Consider the following 16,029-nt stretch of genomic DNA (forward strand, 5'->3'; position numbering starts at 1 on the left):
CATTTTGAAATGCTGTACTGTAGCAGCAGTAGTATGAACCACTATAAACAACTGGACCCTACCTTTACATTTTCAAAGAATATCATTATGATGTTGTTAGAAATCTTTATTTGCACTTACCAATTAAGTGTTCTTCACTCTGTTTGACTTTTTTGGCACGCTCAGCTTCCATCGGGTCAGCTTAAGGCACAATATGAGAAGAAAGTCCTCCTGAAAAGCAAATACAGAATAAAAGCCGATTACCAACGTCAACAATCACTAGGCTTTCAAGAGAATGTTATTGTTCTGGGAAATGGAGACAGGCCACAACAAACATTTAACAGAGCACATTAGACAAAATATCTCTACATATAGATTCAACAGAGTACAGATGTGCAGTATAGTCATCTACTAGAGTGCACCCAACAGAACTTGCCAACACAATTTGTCACAAACATTGCCTACAGTACAGTTGGCTCAAAATCTCACATACACCTAATGCAGCACAAATATGCAATATAGTTGATTTCTACTCAGCCTCTAACAGCAATAAAAACAGACCCCAGAGAAGCACAACATAGTAAGGTGTTTATATATATATATATATATATGTACTGGTACTGGCTCTATGTGGCAGAATAAGATATGATGTTCTGTATTTTAGTGTAGATGGTAGTGTAGGGGGCATGGTGTTGAAAATAGAGGAGGTGCTGTGAGGAATAGGTGGAGCTATACCTGGTTGTATAGGGATTATGCATGCAGGGTGTAGGAAACAGTTGTAGATATGGAAATGTGTGGTATGTGAGAGGTGTGTGAATGACTGGAGGAGATAGTGTAAGCTGTAGTGTAGTTTTAACATTTTTGTTATTACATTATATTTAAAATGATTGTGTAGGATGTAGACAGATTAAGCTTAAGTTGCCAGTGTGGGCTGTGTATAGTGTGCAGGTGGTGACATAGGTGGTACAGATGGCACAGGGAGGAGACGTTTTGGTAGGATTATTGAGTGCAGTGTAGGAAGCTCCACCGTATATGTTGAGGTATAGGTGATGATGCACTGAGCAGTGGGTTTATGATGCAGGTTGGGTAAAGTGTAGGTTCTGGTATAGGCTGAATAGCTTAGGAGGTGGTGCAGCGGGTAGTGTACGATATAGTGGGTTCACATTGCAAATAGTGTAGGTGAAGTATTGCACAGGTGATTCTGTATGATGTAGGCAGCTGTGTAGATGAGGGTGTGGGGTAATATATGGTTTGGGGTGCATGATGTAGTTGTGGGGAGGGTTGGTTGTTCATTTAGTGTAGTGTGTAGGTTGTGGTGCAGTGCATAAAAGTTGATTATTTAAGTGAGATGTATTGATTTGGGGTGTAGTTAGTGTGTGGGTATTAAACTCTAGTGTGTAGAAGGTTGTGTAGGGTATAGGTGGGTGAAGAGGTATGCGTGATGGTGTAGGTATGGATTGTAGTGCAAAGATACAGTGTTATGTTATGTCCATTTGTAAAGCGAAATATCAACAGTGAGGGTATCCTGGTGCTGAGCAGGTGTGAGTGCCTAGCCCTGCCTATGGTAGGTTGGTTAATTGAAAGCAGGTCTTCAGCTTCTTGCAGAATTCATTAGAGAGGAGGAGGCTCTGATGTGGAGTGGGCGAGCGTTCCACGCTTTAGGAGAATGTAAGAGAACACCTGTCCTGCTGATCTGATTCTGTGTATGTGAGTAGGAGCCCTGCAGAGCAGATGTGTCTGGGTGGTTGGTTGAAGGAGATATGACTGTTCAGGTAGCGGGGCTTAAGTTGTGTAGTGCCTTGACTGTGTGAGGGGCCTGAAAAGAGTATGCTTGTGTATCGGGAGACAGTGGAGCACCCTGATGTGTGGTACGATGCGAGGCTGAGGATGAGTCTGGCTGCCGAGTTCTGAATGGTTTGTAGTCTTCTAGTGAGTTGCTTGGTGATCCCAGCATAGAAGGTATTCCTGTAGTCCAACTGGCTGGTGACTAGTGCATGAGTACCAATTTTCTAGAGTTGCTCAGGAGCTATTTGAAGATCTCCCTCAGCATCTCCAGGGTGTGGAAGCAGGATGCAGTGACAGCATTGAGTTGTTCGGTCATGTCCAGTTTGCTGATGCCGATTATTCCGAGGTTCCTGGCATGAGTTCTGGTTGTGGGTCTTGTCAGAGCGGAGTTTGAAACAGTTGACTTTCACCAAGTTAGCGACATCGGTCATGTAGGTTGTGAACTTGTTTCTTTTGTTGGGGGTCTTATCTGAGAAGAAGATTGTGAGTTGAGTGTATTCTGCACAAATTAATGAATATTAATCTTATAAAGCGCAAACTTTGCCCAGAGGCGTCAGAGGAGAGGATGTTGTTGTTGTGTGTGCTGATAACATTGGCCAGAGGGATCATGTGTGAGTTTAAGTGGGAGGACAGAGTGATGGACTTAAGGCACTCCGCAGATGAGTTTGGGCTTTCGAGGAGTAAGGTGCCAGGCTGACAGCTTGTGTTCTATCTTTTAAGAAGGAGCAGATGCAGAGGCGCATGGGTCCTTGGATGCCAATCTTGTGCAGGTGCCTGATGAGGGTGCGTTGTGAGACCATTTCAAATGCTGCAGAGAGGTCCAGGAGAATGAGAGCTACCATGCTGCCTCTGGCAAGGATCATGCGGATATCATGTGTTGCACGTTAGTGCTGTTTCTCACTTTGGTTGAGCGTGAGTTCAGATTGTGTGCGTTCAAGGAGGTGTTGGTTTCTGAGGTGGTTGGTGAGGCGTCAGTTAATTAGTTTCTCCAAGATCTTTGCAGAGTGTGGCAGGAGGGAGAAGGCCTGTAGTTGGAAAGTGTAGCTGGGTCAGCGGATGGTTTCTTGATCAGGAGCATGATAGCGGCTCAGTCGATGGAGGGATTGAGGATGGGTGTTAGTGCTTTGCTGATCGGTAAGAGTCCTTTGGTGAAGGCGTGGTGGAAGCAAGGGCCAGATGGAACTCTGGAATGGGTGGACGTCATGGTAGCATTGATTTTGATGTTGGTAACCGCAGGCCACGGGTCAGGGTTCATTCTTCAGCCATGATGGAAAGTTGATCTGCATTAGTGACAGGGTCCAGTTGAAGATTGAAGAGGTTGTATACAGAAGGTTATTATGTAACAGAAGATTTCAGAGAGACTATTGCAAAGGTCTTGTTAAGAGGTGTTGTTGTTAGAGGTGTCAGGTGGCGTGGCTTAATCTTTGATGGCGGCAAAGATTTCATTGCTGCTGTTAGTGCTGGCTTTGATGCGATTTGCAAGGACAGTGCACATGGTTTTCTGTATCTGCTTGTGGTAACAACAGTGAAGATGACTGCTGGGGGCATGAAGTGTGAAAGTAGTGTGCACTATTGACAACTGGGTAGATAGCAGGAAGTGATTTTGCATACTCTGGACTCTATTGACCAGAGGATGCAGGTAATTTTGCGTGTAGGTGGTTGTGTATGTAGGGTGTAGATAGAGTACAGGGTGTAGGGGTGCTGTTCTTGTAGGTGTTATATGGTGTTTATAGCAGCATAGGTTATGATGTGTTGCGTAGTGTGTGTACAGTATGGAGAGTAGGTTGTGACAGTATGTAAAGAGTAGGTGATGGTATTTTGTGTAGGTTGGAGTGGATTGTGAAGAGGCACTATTTAAAGGGGGTAAGTGGAACATGGGGTTTTGTAAAAAGTCGTTTTTTTTAGAAGTGTAGAGTGCAGGTGGTTAAATAGCGTTAGGGTGCAGTTGTGGGCAGTAGTGTATTGCACTATAGTATGTAGATCATGGTCTAGTGGTGCAGGGTGTAAAGGGCAGTGTAGCACGTAGGCTGTGATGTAGATTGAAGGCTTGGTGTAGAGTGATATTCAAGGTGTAAAGCATACGTGTTGGCTGGTGTAGGATACTGGGGTAGGAGTGTAAATACAATAGTGTGTTGATGGTGGGGCATGGTAAAAGTGGTATAAGGTACAGTAGGGGGTAGATACTAATATGGGTGCAAGTCAGAAGTGTCCAGACTATGTCCAATAATCATGAATAGAGTATCTTGACTTTTAATTAGGGTACATTTACATATAAGAGATCTAAATGAAATAATTTCCTTAGTCAGTGTGAGTCCTGAAAATCTCGCATGGGTCTTGATTTCCTGTGCTTATGATGGTTGCCCTGGTGTAGGTGGTGGTGCAAGTGTAATGCGGAGAAGGAGGCCTGGAGGAGTGACGGTGGAAAGGTAACATGCACTAGGGTAACTGGGTAAATGGTAGGAAGGTGAGGCTGCCTACTCCTGGCTCCACCAGGGATTCTAACGATTTAAAGATTGGAGGAGCAGGCATTAAAATAAAAAGCTCCCCCCAATAAGACTCCATAACATATACCACCCACCTGGTGAAGGGTGTGTGGCTTGGAGGCCAATGGGAGAGGCAGCGTGAGCTCTGAGCTCGCGCAGATCCCCGAAAAATATCCTGAAAACACCCGATGCCTGGACATTTTTTTAAATGCCATGGATGCAAGAAACGGAGTGGAGCCGAATTGGCGGGTACCTGGACTCGTCCACAGAGCGGCTAAAGAGCAACAAGTGATTTCCTGAGAAGGTCCTGCAGCGAGCGGGAGCCCTAAAATGGAGGCAGAGCGGCGGCTTTGACTTCCCCACCTGAGCGACACAGAAGATCGGTGCTGGGGACTGGAGGACATAGGTGCTGGTACAGCGGCGGAACCAGCGTAGCGGGAGTCTCCTTGCAGCATGGAGCGGGGCTGTAAATGCGGAAGGCATCCGGAAAACATCGTGACTTCCGGCGGGGACCTGCCCTGACGGTGAACGGCAGCGGAAGCGGAGCTGCATCGAGAGGTGCGAACCTGAGGTCTTCGGCCCCTCCGGAGGCGGCATTGAGGGTCCGGCCCGCGGCGCGACGTCGAGTGGCGGCTGTGAGGAGTGCAGAGGACCGGCGGTGCCAGCTCTAGCATCGGTGAGTGGTGCACAGCGATCCTGGGCCCGAGCTGCGGAGGTGGAGCCGGGGCGCGGGGTGTACCGCGGCCTGTGAGCTGGGGCTGGAGGGGAGAGGCGCTCAGAGCGGCACCAAGGACGGCAAAGTGGCGTTGGATGGGGCAATCCTGAGGGGCCCTGCACGAAAAGGAATAAATGCCGATGGAAGTGTGGCGCTGGTGCTCTGGCTTAGACAAGGTGCAGTGTGGAGAACTGCAGCAGCTACTGGCAACAGAGAAGGGGCGACGGAGCATCGTGTGGATTGGTGAATAACGGACGGTGGTGCGTGTGGAGACAGGCGAACGCTGTTGGCTGGGCTCGGCGGACACTGAGGCTGAACTGGAGATCTGTGGGGTGCTCAGACTACGGGGCACGTGGGGACAGAGCCTGGGACCCTGGACATTGCATTAAACGAAGGGAAAGGACATGGTTGACCGCAAATGTGACTTGTGATGCAGATGGGCACTGGACTGTGGTCGCTTACATGACTGTGGAAAGTGAGGGGTCAATGTGACGGCCGTGATCAGGACTCAGTAGTGAGGAGTCGCGCCCTTGGTACTGGAGCGAACCCGGGAGGAGAACTTCAGCCTGAGTGGGCATTTTTGAAGTGTGAGCGGTCATCTTGGGATCGGCTGGAGGCTGAGTCGGCTGGCAGAGGGCACAAACATGGGTGGAATGCTCTGAGACTGGCAACGAATAGATGTCACTGGGGCTGTGCACTACGTGCTTCGGATTTGCACTCCAGGCAGTCTAGGGGTGCCCTGCGAGCAGAGTTGAGGGACCTTCTCGGTAGGGGCGCTCTTGGGGAGAGACACAGTTGGCCTTGTGGATCGACATTTGGTTTTCTATTAGCAACGAAGACAAGGGAAAGAGCTAGTGCATGCAGGTGCGGGACTGGCGGGTCAGATCATGGTGAAACCCAAGGGGAAGAAAGATGAGGCTACCCAGCTATCAGATGCAGAGACTCTCGGCCAGGCAGAGCAGGGGGTCATGGAGATACATCAGGACCCCGGGATGCAGCAACAGTTTGACCGCATTCTGGCGGCCATAGCGGGGGGATCTGTATTAGTAGGCATGTAGGGATACGCAAGGTGTTGCTCCAAGATGTGGAGAAGGCCGAAAGTAAGTTGAGAGCGGCGGAACAGGCTAGACTGGAGTGTCCAGAAGTACAGGCGGAAGTGTTAGTGGCGAAGGAGGCAGTTGCAGAAGAAATAGAAAGATTATGAGGTTTTGATTATAAGACCTATATCGCGAAAACTCATGCAGAAGGAGATAATGCGGGAACACTGCTGGCATGGTTGGCTAATCCCAACCAGAGAAGTTCTCCAATTATGGCGCTGGATTGGCAGGATGGTAACGTCATATACACTCAGCGTGAGATTCTGGCGCGTTTTTTGGACTACTATAAGGCTTTACATGGCAGTGCATTGAAGGCGAGAAAGATAGAAATCGAAGCCTACTTAGAGAGTGTACCATTCCCACAGTTGGAGGTGGAACAGGCAGATTCTTTAGGTTGGAACATTACTCTGGAGGAAATCCGAAGTGCGATAAAGCACATGGCTCGGAATAAAACTCCGGGTGTGGACGGTCTACCCATAGAATTCTACTCGAGTTATGTGGATATATTAGCCCCACGATTATTAACAGTTTATAATGAAGCGCAAGAGTTGGGTCACCTTCCTATGTCCATTATTATCCCCCTACTAAAACCAGGGATAGCAAGCACAGATATGTCAGCATATAGGCCATTATCGATGTTGACCACGGATTATAACATCTTGAGTCGTATATTAGCAACCCGTCTCCTACAACATATGACTGAATTGATACATGGGGACCAGGCTGGGTTCATCCCATCTAGGAACACGGCCACAAATGTGAGGCAACTATTGAGAATAATGGGTGAGGATCAGAGAGGCTCCCATATGCCCACGGTGCTATCAGTGGATATAGAGAAGGCATTTGATAGTTTGGAATGGCCGTACTTATATAAAACAGTGGGGCAGTTTGGGTTGGGTGATGCATTTGTAGGCTGGACTAGGATACTTTATACTTCGGCAGTGGCAAGAGTGCGAGTGGGGGCGTTGACTTCGTCCCAATACAAAGTAGAACGAGGAACGCGGCAGGGCTGCTCGCTATCCCCGCTTTTGTTTGCATTGGCAGCTAGAGCCAGACTGGGGCAGAGTTATGAGGGACTGCAATTTAGAGGGAAACCGCAATACATTTTATTGTATGCGGAGGAACTCTCGATGTTTTTGGCGAACACGGGGATGGGGCTGCAGGGAGCCGTACTTTCGCTATCAAAGTTTGGCGATATTTCGGGGTTGAGAGTGAATTGGAATAAGACATGCCTATTTCCGGTGAAGCCGGGCGGCTCAATGCCTAAGCTTTCTTGGGAAGTCCGTTGGGAACCGACGTGCCTGACATACTTGGGGGTCCGAATTTACCATGAGACTATTGATATGCTGGAAGGGAACATCGAGAGATGTGTGCGAGCACTGAAGGGGAGTATGGCGTTTTGGTCAACACTCCCACTGTCTGTGATAGGGCGGATAACACTATTGAAGATGGTTGCTCTACCTAGATTGTTATATTTCTTTTGGACGCTGCCTATCTGGGTCCCGAGTTCAGTGTTTAAATTACTGAAATCTATGATAGTGGGGTTCCTCTGGGGCACTGGAAGGCGAAGGGTGGCCCAGGCAACACTAATGAGGCCGAAAGCTGAGGGCGGACTCGCAGTTCCAGACTTTGAGCTCTATTATCTGGCAGCACAACTCCAGGTGTTGACACAAGAAATCGCAAGGGAGTTAAGGGGCCCGGAGCATTTGAGAGGCAGGGGAATCCAGAGACATGTATTGTCATTCATAGTGCTGCAGCAAAAGCTTAACATTAGGGATCTCTCGCTAGAAGAGAAAACATTGAGAATGTGTTGGAACCGTAGTCAGCGTAGGGCTGAGGTGCTGCACCCCTATGCCCCTGAAATCCCACTAGGGATAATGGCATTACCACGTGAGGGTGATTGGACTCCCCTGCTGGAATGGGAACAGGCAGGGATTCAGGTGTTGGGTGACCTGCACAAGGAGGGTGAGTTGCTGACTTACCAGGCGCTGCAGGAGAGGTATGATCTGCCGGGAGGGGGGTTTCTGATACACGCAGCTCTGGTGGCGGCAATTAGGAAACACTGGAGGGGAGGGTCAGTAGAACCCACAACGACTATGGCTTGTCAGTATACTGTGATGGCAGCGGGGACCTTTAAGGCGGTTACATGTCTCTATTCCAGGATGCTGAATGAAGGACTCAAACCGCTAGATAAGTTGCGAATAAAATGGGAGACAGGCATTGGGAAGCCCATACTGAAATCCGCATGGAGGCATATCCTTCGCAGGGCCTGGAAAAGCACCCGGAATGCACGGTTCCAACTGGTGCACTTCTTCATACTACATAGGGCATACTTAACTCCGGGTAGGATTCAGAAATATTTTCAGGTGCCCTAGGTGTGCAGGAGAGGGAGTGGAACTGGAGCACATGTTATTGGGGTGTCTAAAGCTGGGTGATTACTGGAAGAAGGTGGGAGACCTATTAAATACAGTCACTGATCGTAGATTAGATTTTGATATAGCTACATGTCTGCTACATTGGTTTCCCCACACGTCAAAAACAAAGGTAACCAGTAAATTTGTAGACAAGGGACTATTGCTAGCGAAAACGGAAATAACAATACACTGGAAGTCAAAGGAGGGCCCCAACGATAGGAGATGGAAAGCAGAGCTCAGTAAATGGGCCAGTAGTGAGAGTGTTATTAGATTTCGGCAGGCGCGCCGCTCGAAAAATGAGAAAGTGTTGGAGACAGCAATGGCTTGGGAGATATTAGTACAATCGCTGACAGATCAGTTAACGGAGAACGAATGAATGGAGAGCACTGTTCCGTTGGGCAACCGGGCAATTGATGTTTTCAGTGCGCCTGGTTCACAGATGGATCATGGGATGAGTTTTAAAATATGAGCTACATAACACACCAGTGGCGAGGGGAGGGGGGCAGGTGGTAGTTGGAGCTAGAAATAGATTTATAAGTAAGTTAGTAGTATTTAGAGTGTGGGATGAGGGATGTAAGTAGATATCAGGGCTACTGTTGAACTGGAATACTGGCAAGATAATTGAAATGTTTCATGCTGAAGTAATGTTACAGTATTTGTATCTGATTGGTAGACTTACAGTAATAACCAGTATAGCATTTAGCACTTTGTCAATAAATGCCAATAAAATATGTTTTCAAAAAAAATACCACCCACCTGGTGAACCCCTTCCATTGGCCGAAGAACTATCCGACCTTATAACTAAATCGTTACTTTCCAGCTCCAAAGATCTCTTCCTAGGAGATCTTAACCTCCACTGGAATGAACCTAATGACCCTGCAACCAACATTCTCAATAACCTTCTTGAGATCAGGGACCTCAAGCAGCTTTGCCTCGCCCCCACCCACACCAAAGGAGCTACTCTAGACGACACCATCTCCAACCCTGACCTGGAATCCTTATCCAACATCATCCCCATCGATTGGTTTGACCATCATCTTATCCTGTTCACGATCTCCCCTCCAGCACCACCCGCCCCTAAACAAAACACTAGGACTACGACAGTGACCAGAAATATTAGACAAATCCCCCTCGGCGTGTTAGAACCTGAACTCCAATACCAACTCAGTCTCAAAGCCCCCTCTTCTAATGCTAATGAACTCACTGAGCACTTTAACAAAACTGTCTCTGAGATTTTAGACCAACTCGCCCCTCTAAAAATGAAAACGCTAAAAAATGTCCCCTCTAAATCATGATTTACCCTTGACCATAAGAAAGAAAGACGCTCACGGAGACTGGCTGAAAGAACATGGAGACAACACCGTTCCCCATCCCATCTTGCACTCCTCAGAAATGCAAGATCCTCCTACAAAAAACACATATTTTCGGAAAAATCATCTTTCTTTTGTCAGCAACTCGCTCGCGCCAAAAACAGACCTAGAGAACTGTTCAACATTATTAGAAATCAAACCTCACCGGCACTCCCTAACCCGGTGGCCTCCATCAACAAATGTGAAGAAATCGCCAACTTTTTCAGTGAAAACAAATCGCAAAAATTTACCACACTTTCCTCCTCCCTCAACCCTCACCCACCCCTCAAAACACCCAGGTTACTACACCCTGTCCTCCTCTCCCTTTGAACACACCTCTGATTCCTTCACTCCTCCTCCCATCGCACATCCCTCCTGAACTACTCCCCAATATCCCACCACTCAAAAATAACACCTCATGGCATAACTTCCACCACGTTTCTGATCAGGAAGTCTTCAACATCCTAACCAAACTCAAACCATCCTCCCACACTAAAGACCCTCTCCCTTCTCCACTCGTCCAAGACCTCAAACACGTTAATGTTCCCTACTGGACCAACATCATTAATGCCTCCCTCTCTACAGGAAATTTCCCCACCTCACTTCAACTCGGACAAATCACCCCCATCCCCAAAAATCCCAAAGCAGACCCCAATGACCCTAACAATCTCCGCCCTATCTCCAACCTCCCCTCCTCTCCAAAGCCCTTGAAAAATGTGCCCTCCACCAACTAGACAAACACATTGTCACATTTAACCTTCTGGACTGCCTTCAATCTTGCTTCCGCAAAGGGTGCAGCACTGAAACCGCAATGCTCAACATAGTAGATGATATTCACTTAGCCCTGGATAAGAGTGAGAGCTACCTACTCATCCTCCTTGACCTCACCGCTGCATTTGACACAGTCTACCACCCAACCTTACTCAATGCACTCAAATATCGCTTCGGCATTAATGGCACTGTCCTTACCTGGTTCACATCCTACTTCCAACATAGAACCCAACAAATTAAAATTCAAAACAGCCTCTCTAAACCAAGTTCTATCTCCCGAGGGGTCCCACAAGGATCCATCTATTCCCCTGCCCTTTTTAACCTCTTTATGGAACCCCTTACTCTCATACTTAAACAAGCAAAAATCAACTATCACCTATACGCTGACGACACCCAACTGTACTATAAAATAAAATCCCATGCCGATATCCTACACTTTAACACTACACTAAGCAAGATTCAAACCTGGTTCCATAACAACCATCTCAAACTCAACCCTAGCAAAACCAAGATCATCCTCTTCTCCCCCAAAAACAACCCTCTCCCCATCCAAACATGGATCACTGACCTTAATGCCCTAAACTGCTCTCTCTCCCTCACTGAATCTGTCAAATCACTCGGTATCACCATCACCAATAGACTCACACTCACCTTCCATGTTAAGAACTCTGCAAAAAGTGCACTCTTCACACTCCGGCATCTCAAAAAAATCATACCATTTATCCCAGCTGACGACTTCAAACTAATTATCCAATCTCTAGTCCTATCCAAAATTGATTACGGGAATGCCCTTCTCTCCGGTACTCCCAAAACCCACCCTGCCCCCATCAAATCCGCCCTCAACCTCGTGGCAAGATTAGCCACCAACTGTAAATGTTTTGACCACATCTCCCCTGCCCTCTTGACCCTCAAATGGCTCCCCATCGAAGGCAGATCCTCTTACAAAATTGCATGTATTACACACAAAGCCCTCTATCAGAACCTTCCATCCTACCTCTCAACTAAACTCAAAAAAGCTGGCGGTGCCCGATTGCTGAGAAACACCAACATTCTTCTTCTCATACCCCCTCTTCTAAAAAAAAATGCATCAAAATCCCGCTCTTTCTCTGGCAAGACCCCAACCGTTTGGAACGCCCTCCCCAAAGACCTTCGATGCAACCCCTCCTGTGACAGCTTCAAAAGAAACCTTAAAACTCACCTTCTCACTAATTTCTGGGGTAATTAGATCCCTAGTCTCCCCTCTCCATACCCACCACCCTGCTATGGCCACTAGTCCTCCCTGGCATACTGTATAATTACCTTCCATAACTACATTATGGTCATCCCAATTTTGTTTTCTGTTTACATTATATGCACTCTGCTCAATATGCTATCTTAATTATCCCTTTATTTTTGTATGATTGTTTGCTTAATTTGCTTCATCTATTGTGTATTGTTGCTCTCCTGTTTATTTTCATTGTTGATGTGAAGCGCTCTGATACCCTCGGGTGCAGCTAGCGCTATATAAAACCTTTAAATCATTTTTTGTAAAGGATGTAGTGTTGGGATTAGAATGCAATACAGACACAGCTGTACTAGTTTTTGATAAAAGTGTAAGGTATTGGTGGTTTACAGGTTGTGTACTGTGGCAAATGGTGTAGATGGTGACGTAGGGTCACTGAGTAAGCAGTGGTGTAAATGTATTAAGGCGTAGGCAGTATGGTGTGACATGAAATGTCATGTAGCGTGGTGGTGTATTATGAAGATGGTGCTGTAGTGCATATGTTTTCATATCTAGAAGGTAGAGTGGGGTGTTGATGATGTGGTCTGAAGGAGTAAGCTGTTGCTATGGGGTGTGTGTGGAGATGCATCGTGTGGGATGCAAATGATTGTATAGCTGGTTGTATAGGTGCGTATGATATACGTGGTGGAAGTTTATAGAGCAGAAAGTACATTGCATAGATTCAGGATGCAGTTGTGTACATGGTCTCTGGATAGAGTACGCCTGTTCAACACAAAGGCTGATGCAAACTGATGCAGTGTGTGTAACTTAAGATCTTCTTCAGAAGGCCTGATATCACACCCCGAGGAAGCTATATGTGACTGAATCCCCTGCCGCTCCTTTAGTGGCTCTCTCTAGAATCCTATTTGCTTCCTTCAAAAGAACTCCCTCAGAGGAGAAAAGGCTCACTGCTTACTTGCCAACCCTACCAATTTAGGCGCTATGCTACAGCACTTCGAGTACTCCTTGTGCCTCTAATTTCAGCCTTTGGTTCTACAGCTTTTCGAGAGGCTCCGGCTGCCCCTGCAATTCCTGCAGTGAACCAAATAAATGCAATGCTTAGGGAAGGTCGCCAGGGATTAAATGCAAAAGCTTCTATGGAAAGTAAAACTAGAAGTGTCTTCAGATCTGAGAGGAAAGCAGGGCAGCAATGGAAGGAGCAGTGAAGGGAGAGACCCTTTAGAGTGAAAGCTCACTCTTTTACTCATGTTTGTTTATAATACATCACAGTGAATACTCTGATCGAAAGACAACATGGCTGTGTCTGTAAAGTGCTATGGATTTAATCTGAGGCAGGCACTGTCTTTGTCAGAACCTGTGTCAGAGTAACAGGCTATGCTGATTTTTAACCCCTTGAACAGAAGCACAGTAAGACATGGAGCTAGTACATGTCCGTTCCCATCTCAAAGGCCTTTTGTCCTAACATTTTACACCTAGACGCAGGCCCAGACCTCACTGAGAAGAATATATGATCAAATTCCGCATTCTTTTTCTCCGTGGGGAATCACAACACGGTCGTTATCACGACCGCATTGTGATTCCGCATAACAATACTCCGCAAGTCGTAACAACGACTTGCTGAGGGGGGGCTCTGGAAGTTGGAATAGTATAATTTACTTTTCCAAGTCCAGTCTGTGCGGACACTAGGGAAGGTGTTGGATTTTAAATCCAACACCTCACCCCCCCCCCCCTCCGCAAGTCGTCGTTCCGACTTGCGGAGTAATGGTATGCGGAATCACAACGCGGTCGTGATAACGACCGCGTTGTGATTCCCCGCGGAGATAAAGTTTTGTTGTAAACGTTGTTTACCCACTGAGAACCCAGACAGCTTCTTTGTCCTAATAAGAATCATATGTTCCAAGGGGTATCCAAAAAATTGGTCCTCGATTGGGGGCGCCTGGAATGCCTACAGATGAGAGATATGTGAGGCACCTTTGCTGCCAAAAGAAGACGCTGACCTGTCTTTGTAAGTCCAAGCAATGAAATGTTCCCAACGTAATACTGAAACTTGCTAAATGTGTATTGCAGATGATTGATATATTGTATTTTTCTATTGCTATGCCGCTCTCTCTTTGTACTTTAAATAAAAAGAATTATTTAAAAAAAAGAATCATATGTTTCTGCGGTAGACTGCAAAACTAAAAGTGTTTATTTACTGTACTATTAAAATGGTATGATTTTCAATATTTCTAACATTAGGCCGCCATGATTAGATGGTGTCATGTTTTGTTCTTTTCCTTTTTGTGGTATATGCTTCCAAACAAATGAAAGAAAATGTAACCATTGCACCGGCTTGACAAGGCCATATACCTGTTGTCTTTGCCAAAGCTTATTGTAACTGGTGTGCAGCCAGAACAACTGTCAATGCCAACAGCGTCACCTGTCTGGCCATGCTGGTTCCTTCGAGATTGCATGGATGCAATTTACACTGATGTAATCACTGTGAGTAGGTTTTCTGGTGATGTCATCATTAATCTAACTCAAACCCATATAAACATTTTGTGTTACCTGCTCTAAGACATCAGCCACTTTGCTGTATCTACTTAAACCTTTGAGTGCCGACTCTTTTTTTGGGGGGGTGGGGGGGGGGTGGGGGGGAGTTTTATATAGCGCGAACTAGACCCGAGGCATCGGGTATCAGAGCGCTTTACATGAGCACCAGTTTCGTTAGAGATGAATCACATAAATTTTTGTTAGGCACGGGGAGATTAAGTGATTTGCCCAGAATCACAAGATGTTGAGAGTCGTTGCCGAGACTCGAACCCGGTTCCCCAGGTCCGAGGTCGGACGGATAAGGCTACATCCTCTCCCCTGGATATGAAAACAGTTGAATATTACTTGCACATCTACAATTAAATTAATTGAACCAGGTCTGGGAGGGATTGAGAAAGGAAATCACTGGCTCCTTTTAACATACTTTAGATTCAATGTAATTCACTTCAAAGTGGCTTTTCCATTACAATTCACTTGGCAGCAGGAATTACCCCCATGTCATTGTGATAGCGCCACCAAACTAAGCACATGCCACTTTATCTTATTTTGTCCACCTTATGCAGGCCCACGAAGTACCTTTCTGATTCCTTTGTTGCCAGGTAGAGATCAAACAATACCGGCTTGCAAGGGAAGTTTTGCATAAACAAACCACAATAGACATGTGCTATGCAGTAGTAAATTTTATTAGGCGTGCGATCCGGATTAGAAACCGTTACAAGCTTGTACATTTTAACTAACGCCTTGTTTTAAGACAAAAATACATTTTTCTGCATTTTAGAGAGATCGTTTATTGTAATATTTTATTGATCATAAATGTTTTTATATTGAATTGTATTCATGTTATATGTTGCATGCTTTAAATTGCATTATGCCGAATTAAAGATGCAGTGGTTGTGTTTGTATCATAATAGTGGGTCAAGGGGTCAAGTTCAGCAAACCCTAGTACAGCAGATTATTTCAAGGTTTATAATAAATGCTGAACATGCCCCAGGCATCTGATAAAACTTGTGTGGAATGAGCGTCTATAAATGGAGAACATCACCAGTCTTCCAAAATTCCATTGAAGCTTAAGCATGTGATAAGGCATGCAACAGAAAAGTAAACCCTGTGTTAAAGTTCCACAGTTACTAGGGCGACGCTCTGTTCACTGCATCAGCGGGCACAGATAAATAAAACAGTGTAATGACTCAAACGGGTCCAGACAAGTCCCTTGCGAGATAAATGAGAGTTAGTCACCATTCTCGAGGCCCGACAGAGAGCCTTACTGGCGAACAATATCAAAGCCTGGTGCCAGTATTATAGACTAAAGGTGGGCAAGCTAGCCAATTAATAGGGAAAGTGTTATACTTGTCCCTGCTGCCCAGCATAGAATGTGTGATGCAAGAGCCTGTTAGAATGTTCTGTGTGGATGTCTGGCAGTTGAATGTGGGCTGAGTGGCAGGAGGCCACTCCTGGTGGGGTTTCTCCTTCTACTACTTGACTTACCATCTTACCTAAATAAAGGAGCATCAAGAAAGTATATGGACTACGTAGCATTTATTTATAACATTTTTGGCGACATTTTGGAGAATCTACAGCGTGCAGAGAAGAGCCTATCTACAAGAGAAATAAGGAACCTACTAGGAGAAAAGAATTTCAACCTAATGAAAAGAAAAATCAAGGTAACAAAACAGAAACAGGGG

The 16,029-nt window shown here is 46.1% G+C and overlaps 1 protein-coding gene across 1 annotated transcript in view; it reads right to left on the reverse strand.

Moving 5' to 3' along the window:
• STOML3 (stomatin like 3) overlaps positions 1-16,029 on the reverse strand; it is a 135,457-nt gene that overhangs the window by 85,324 nt on the left and 34,104 nt on the right. Inside the window, exon 2 of the mRNA XM_078657235.1 lies at positions 121-210. Within this exon, the coding sequence (XP_078513361.1) occupies positions 121-172 (52 nt within the window). The 5' untranslated portion in view covers positions 173-210. The remainder of the gene's footprint in view (positions 1-120; positions 211-16,029) is intronic.

Source organism: Lissotriton helveticus, chromosome 8, assembly GCF_964261635.1.
Source record: "Lissotriton helveticus chromosome 8, aLisHel1.1, whole genome shotgun sequence".
NCBI classification, from domain to species: Eukaryota; Metazoa; Chordata; class Amphibia; order Caudata; family Salamandridae; genus Lissotriton; species Lissotriton helveticus.